The 7,706-nt window shown below is 41.2% G+C and overlaps 1 protein-coding gene across 1 annotated transcript in view; it reads left to right on the top strand.

Moving 5' to 3' along the window:
• The first annotated feature begins 426 nt into the window (after positions 1-426).
• Positions 427-7,706, top strand: part of pkd1a (polycystic kidney disease 1a) — a 70,354-nt gene continuing 63,074 nt past the window's right edge. Inside the window, exon 1 of the mRNA XM_031563802.1 lies at positions 427-967. Coding sequence (XP_031419662.1) covers positions 711-967 — 257 coding nt within the window. The 5' untranslated portion in view covers positions 427-710. The remainder of the gene's footprint in view (positions 968-7,706) is intronic.

Below are 7,706 nucleotides of genomic sequence, written 5' to 3'. Positions count from 1 at the left end.
TGAAAGTGAACAAGTGAGGGGAGGTGATATTGAGAGGTCAGTTTTCTGTAGAGTTTAACTGCGCAGCTATATTATCTTTCAAGGACAGTATGACCAAAGATTTTCAAAATGAATATGCCTACATGGTATGTGTTGGTGTTTATCGGGGCAGTTATTCCCTGTCAACAGTTTTCTATTCACTGGATTAACATATCACTGGATAACCCACCATGATTTATGGAATTTACAGAGGACTATCTGATTTGATGGTGACACCCTCAAGAGCAAAGCAGTTTGACAAAAGAGATTTTAAAACAAATAATGTATGGTCAAGAAGTCCACTACCTCTTGCATAACACGTGGCATAAAATACCGAGATACTGGTTTTATCTTTTTTAAAGTCACAAATGGTTTTGGGGCAAGTATTACGATCCATCCAGTGGCCAGTGAAAGCATTGCAGGACATGAAAAGGAGGAGAAAAAGGAAGTTCTCAGGGAACTTCTCGAACTTCTGGCTTGCTGATGCGGTTGGAACTTTTTTTTCCTCCCGAGAAGTAGAGCTAGTTCCGTTAACGCTGAAAAAGGGGGTAGCCTGCGCATCCGGAGAAACACGCGTTTTTTAAATAACATTCGGTTTAGGTTCGCTTATGAAAACCGTTGAAAGGGCAAATATTTTCCTCCTTAATCGAGAAAAAATTACAACATTCGAGGCGATGAGATGTGAGTGAGCTATGCCTTATAGAAATGGACAGACTGTATCCAAGCGAAAACATGGCGTCTATTTCTCAAACTTTGGATTCTTCTCCAGTCTACTTTTTTCACTGTGTTGCCTGGAGGCTTGGGGTTCGTTCGGAATGTGCAGCCCTTGTCCCAGGAACTGTTCGTGTACGGTGGTGGGACCCCAGAATTCTTCCGTGGTTAATTGTTCGAACAAGGGATTGGATTGGGGACCCTCAGCGGTGGATCTCCCGTCAGACACAAAAATCCTGTAAGTTGCAGCTATGCATCTGGTTCAGAAGCGGCAACATTAATGTTGTAGGCCTATGCATGTTTGGATTGGTGCCCTGTTGTGTGTAGGTCTTACAGTATACTACTTACGGCACTTCGCTGGAGGCAATTTATGTGATGGGTGACATTAATTCAGGCCGAGCTTGTTTACTCGCTGTTATGAAACCACTACCGTTACTCTCCGTCTCTCCCTCTACCGCGGAGATGAGACTTATTTATGGGACTGGCGCTAACAGTAGCCTAGGCTATATGTTGAGAGCCTGTGTGTTGTTGCTGCATGTGAGGCAATTAAAACATTTTCCTATTACTGTTTTATAAAATTTCACTTAAAGGTTTGGGCTATATTAAATGCAAGTAAAGAAATACACATGAAGGCATAATTAATTATTTATACATACATACAATACAATCATTTATTATACAATAATGTAGTTTCAGAACCTGTTGGTTCAGGAGTGTACCATAGGTCTGAGTCCATTTCTCTAGGTGAAGTAGTGAGATGGGTCATTTTTATTTCAGCCTATTTTATTTTGTATTATTTCCTTTTTTTAAAGAGCTACTTCAAAATGACATACTGGTCTTTAGTTGGGTATCAGGTTACATTAAGGTAGCTTGCGCCATCATTCTGGTCATTTCGAAGTTCATAGCGGTAGTGACTGACGGCTCACCAGGTGACGGCTCATCACGCACCAGAGACGGTTAACCTCGCGCACCCACATCCTTGCACCGAAAGAACACCGTGTACTTTCTTTTGCGGACCGAAGCTCATATGTTATCGATTTATTTTGCCCAGCTCCACTTAACTGAAAAATGAGTCGTCAAAATAATCAGAATCTTCGCACAGTTCTTTGCAGAGAGCTTTACCTACTGCAAAAGCGATTTCAACAAGACCTGTAAACTTGTTTTATTTTATTAGGCCTATGATTTTTGATGATCAACTACCACTAACGTTATAGCGAACTGTCCCGAAAGAAGTTGGACTTAAAAAATATCTTGACGTATTAGACATTTTCTCATGGACGATAATGAAAACATTTTCTATTTGTATGTTTTGAAATTGGACATATGGTCTGTTTTCTGGTATGTAACTGGTTGCTGAAAACAAAACAAAATACATGTGAATGTTTTCAGTGTTTTATTAAATAAAATGTAACCTAGCAGGGCAGACACTATCTCATATCGTAGCTCAAATCCTGTAGTCCTTTAATAAAACCTGTGAGTTGGTGACCTCTGGGAAGTCCTCCTGTGACGCCTGCATCCTGCAACAGACGATGATTGGATAAGATTAGGGATCCCGTCACCCGTAATGTCACAAATGTTTTCAGTAAATATAGCACTATATTTTAGGTTTCTTTCTCCAGGATTTCTATTTTTTGGGAAAAAGGAATTTTCATGAATGTCCTCAGCCGCCATAAACCCTGTGATGGTTGACATTAAGGCTGCATGTTTGGTAGTCTAAGCCCAAGGGCCCCCAAGCAGCTTCTGTTCTTGCCCCCATCCAACCTACCTCCATCCCATACTCTGACTTGCTCTCCCTTGAGAAAAACAAAATCACTGATTGCTGTCGACACAGATTCCTGTACAAGCTGTGAGAGGGCAAGGGCAGTTTTATCCGTGTTGAAACTGTGATCCACAGAACTGAGTGGAATCTGTGGAGACAGACGTTGTGGTTGTCACTGAGAGCCATGAGATCATGGTATTCTTACTCTTGTGCTAAATGGACCAGAGTTGCTCATTTATACATGAGCGCTCTCTCTCTCTTTCTCTCTCTCTCTCTCTCTCTCTCTCTCTTTCTCTTTCTGTCTCTCTCTCTCTCTCTCACTCTTTCTCTCTCTCTCGCTCTCTCTCGCTTTCTCTCTCTCTCTCTCTCTTTCTCTCTCTCTCTCCCTCTATCTCTCTCTCTCTCTCTCTGCTGTGGTGACGTTTCCACGGCATTAGTGACCTCTTAAGCAGTTGTCAAACAGTGGGCGAGCATTAGAACTATGAGTAAAGGTACAAATCACATTGCAATTGCTTCTTTAGAAACACACACATGAGCACACACACACACACACACACACACACACACACACACACACAAACCTACTCTCACATTGAAATTCAGTATGCCTGCGGTCTGTAGGTCTATGATAAGACTTGGGAGGTGTTGACAGACAGATTAAATTCTCTATCAATGCTGTCTAGTTAAGTAGTGCTGTCTATCATTGCTATGACTACCGCCCTCCATTTCCTCTGAAGCATACACGTCAGGTCTGAGGATGTGATTCTTAAAAATAGAATATTTATTGGGAGCACTTTTTGGCAGGACACCCTGTCTCACTGAGCCCCCAGCTGTCCCACATAATAGCACTTTTCCCCCTCCACTTCCTTCTCTACCCATCCCTCCAGTATTCTCTCATTTTTGGTCTAACTCATATTGCTCCTCTTTAAACTCCAGTTGTAGGCATTTCATTTGTGTCTCTCTTGAATATACACATGGCATGTTCTAGTCCAAAGGAATGTGATCCAAACCACCTGTATGGAAACTCTCTCTTGGCTCACAGGGCTGTCTTTCTAAACGTACAGTATATCTCAGATGTCATATGTAACATGCTGAGGTAGCATAATAAGCTCAGTGAATGATATTGAGTGGCATTGCTTTTTAATGTGATTAACCCAACATTACACATTACGCCTCCATCACTATTATTTTGCCATTACTATTTTTTCCACTTCCTTCATAATTAGTAATAGTCTGTATCTAGTCTAGTAATAATGGTCATAATAGGCCTATCTGAAATGAATACAAAGGTACAGTCATTCAAACATCTCATCATAGTTTTTTGTTGAGTTGTGTTAAAAAGATATTTCTTGCATTTCAGTGATTGTCCATCATGGTTTGTTAGAGGAAGAAATTATTTGTAGTCCTTTTCCTCAATATCTGCCACAAAATCCTATGTTTTCAAAAGTAAAATTGATTAAATCAGACAGAGCATATCCTCTGAATTACTAACAACTCAACATTTGGAATTACCAAATAAGTTAATTTAAGTTAAGACTTAAGTTTGATAGACAGGGTAAGTTTTCTAAAAACACTACAGCATCTAAATGTTTTTAACATGCCGCTAAGATACTTTGCCTACTTACTTTTTCAAATCTTTTTTTCACCTCATAGCAGCAGACGCGCTTAAAATTGTAAATGTATCGCTGCTGTCTGGCGCATTCCCTGAGTCCCTGAAAACAGCTGTTATGAAGCCCCATACTCAAAAGAATAATCTAGATATTTCCATACTGAACAATTACTGGCACATAACGAAATATGCCGGGAATTCAGGGAATTTTCTTTTTAGCAACTAAAACATCAAATGGGTATTTTAGTTAGGCTTCCGTGCTAATCACAGCACTGAAGCTGCTCTCGTGAAGGTTTTAAATGGCTTATGCCTTCATATCAATAAAGGCAAAACATCAGTTTTAGTGTTGTTGTTGAGTGCAGCCTTTGACACTATTGATCAAAACATATTTCTGCACAGATTTGAACATTGGGTTGGAATTACAGATACGGTTATCAAGTAGCTCAAATTGAAAACTATCCCTCAACACCAACATCCTTGACCTGTGGTGTCCCCCAGGGTTCGATCTTAGGGCCTTTATTATTTAACCTTTATGTGCTACCAATACAATATTTTATCATAGCTATGTTGATGACACCCAAACTTACCCTCTCACCTAACAAATCTCTTTGTCAATGCACTGACCAAATTAATAGCTGGATGTCTTCAAAATTCCTTCAGCTGAATAAGGAATAACCTTGGTGCCTTAATTTGCGATGTCAGTTTGAACAACCTCGTGAAAGCAATAACTAAATCAGCTTTTTACCATCTCAAAAAACGTAGCCAAACTTAGAGGCCTCGTGTCAAAACGTGACTTGGAAAAAACTCATTAATGCTTTCACTTCCAGCAAGTTTGACTACTGCAATGGTGTTTTCAAAGGCCTTCCTAAAAAGACCATCAAACAGCTTCAGCTTGTACAAAAGAGTTTTGCTTTTTTAACGAAAACCAAAAGAACTGACCACATTATTCCAATATTTAAGTCCGACCATTGGCCTCCGGTAAAGTCACAGAATTGACTTCAAAGCACTGCTGCTTGTGTATAAATCATTAAATGGGGCAGGACCCAAAATACCTCTCAGATGTGTTTCAGCAGTACACAACTGCTAGACCTCTCAGATCACTGGAGAGAAATCTGTTGGTAATACCAACATTTCAGAACTAAACACAGGGAAGCATCTTTGAGCTACTATGCTGCCCAGCTCTGGAAACAACTTCCTGATGACATCAAAAGTGTGCTCTAGTTGTTGCCCATTTAAATATGGACTTAAAACCCAACTGTTCTCAGATGCTTTTTGTTAACTAATTGAATGCACTCTCCTTTTTTATGTTATTTTGTATTTGTTATTTTCAGATTTAATGCACTCTTCATTTTTTATGTTTTTTTCATGGGTGCTTTTAACTGCTCATTTGTAAAGCACTTTGAATTACCAATGTGCATAAATTGTGCAATATAAATAAATGTGCCTTGCCTTTCCTTACATAATAACCAAATACTGACCCAGCTTCATATTGAATCTGGTGGATCGTGTAGATCTACTCATGTAGATCTGCTCATATTTATCAGTTACAAAAAAACGAACCCTTACAGACGCGTATATACATAGGCGTACACACAGAGTATGTGCTGCTAGACCCGGAGAGGGCGTTTGGTTGGGTGTGTTATGTTGAGTTCAGCCTGTATGGCAACGCTCTCGTCCCAAACTGCTCGAAGTGGATTTCCTCAGAGTACTCTCATTAAGATGCAGTTACCCAGCATGTTCTTCGATTTAGTTGGATGGATTGGGTCCGTCTGGCTCTGTGTGAAAACAAAACTCTTAACAGAGAGGAAGGAGGAGCGAATGAACACTAGAACAACACAAGGAAAACACGAATGAGGTAGCTACGTTGCTGTGTGTTATGGTACCATTTTCCGTATGGTGGGTTTGGTACTGCAAAATTGTAAGTGTGTGTGTGTGTGTGTGTCTTTTATGAGCTGGGAAAGACAAAATTCACTGACCATATGTGGCGGGAAGTTTGTTTTGTATCCTTGGTGATCACACATTATGACATCACTCCCTCATGGAAGCACAGACATTCCAGAGGGTCATAAAGAGAGACTTGAGAGAGAGCGAGAGAGTGTGTGTGTGTGAGAGAGAGTGTGTGTGTGTGTGTGAGAGAGAGTGTGTTGTGTTAGAAGAGATACAGAGAGTGGACGACACAGTTCGAGGGGCCAGAGACCAAGCGTGTGTGTGTGTGTGTGTGAGAGAGTGTGTGTGTGTGTGTGAGAGTGTGTGTGTGTGAGAGAGAGTGTGTGTGTGTGTGCTAGAAGAGATACAGAGAGTGGACGACACAGTTCGAGGGGCCAGAGACCAAGCCAACTCATTAAACTTTAGCAGCAATACCACAGCGCAGTCTGCACTGGATCATCATCCAGGACATTGAAGAGCAGCATTCTCTATTTAACCAGAGCCAGCACTCAGCCAGTCTGGGAGCACTATTAGCATAGAGCTCCAACATCTTGTCCCTGAGAGACACTATTTGTAAGACTCATAATACTGCTAATGAGTAGAATTCTTCTGTCTGCCAGGGGAATACTTGATAATAATTGTCTTGGCTATATTATATTACGATGTTCTGTCGGAATGTATTGACTTCACTTTTCTTATATTTTGAACCACCACCACCAGGCCTCTGTTTACTGTAGAGAATTAACATGACAACTTTTAGGAACATAATGGCTTAACTAAATATCATCCATGTCCACAGCCAGTTCCACTCCATAAACACCCATTTTGTATCCAGTAGCACCTAGTAGCCCAGCGTTCCAGGAACAACTCCTAGTATGAGCTCATCCTGAACATTTAGTCCCAGTATCCCACAGAGAGAGAGAGAGAGAGAGAGAGAGAGAGAGAGAGTGTGTGTGTGTGTGTGTGAGCCACCTATCAGAATCACAGCCCTCTGCCTATGGCTCCACACACAGCAAGCTCACTGTAGGACTCAACCAACCTTCCTTCTTAACACATGGAGGAGTACATCCGTTACGTGCAAGTTACCACTGGATGGGTTGATGAGATAGTGAGAGATAGTGAGTGTGTGAGAGAGAGAGAGAGAGAGATAGTGAGTGAGAGAGAGAGAGAGAGAGATAGTGAGTGTGAGAGAGATAGTGAGTGTGAGAGAGAGAGATAGTGAGTGTGAGAGTGAGAGAGCGAGAGAGAGAGAGAGATAGTGAGTGTGAGAGAGAGAGAGAGAGAGAGAGAGAGAGAGATTTAAGGAACAATGAAAGAAATGACAGGGTTAGTGCTCCAGACAAGCAACCAGGAGGATGAGATGCAGGTTTTGTTGATGTTAGACTGACAACAGACCCCCCTTCAGCTGAGTCTCTTATCTAAAGAGGGACTCTGATAGCAGATGCACGGCTTATGCCAGCCATGTGAAAAACAGTGAAAAAACCTCCCGTCTGTGTAAAAACACGATCTCCTCAGCAGTTGGAAGGCTGAGCGACTACTGTAAGAGCTTGTCAGGCCCTCTGTTCCTTAGCTCGTCTGATTTGCATTTGTATCACTCATGCACCGCTCAGTTTCTTCCAGACGTGTAAAAATAACTTCCGCCATTTCGAAATCAATTTATGCATCCCAAGTTTTTCTCTTCAT

The sequence above is a fragment of the Clupea harengus genome, chromosome 26 (assembly GCF_900700415.2).
Source record: "Clupea harengus chromosome 26, Ch_v2.0.2, whole genome shotgun sequence".
Classification (NCBI taxonomy): Eukaryota; Metazoa; Chordata; class Actinopteri; order Clupeiformes; family Clupeidae; genus Clupea; species Clupea harengus.
This window is presented reverse-complemented; position numbering and strand designations above follow the sequence as displayed.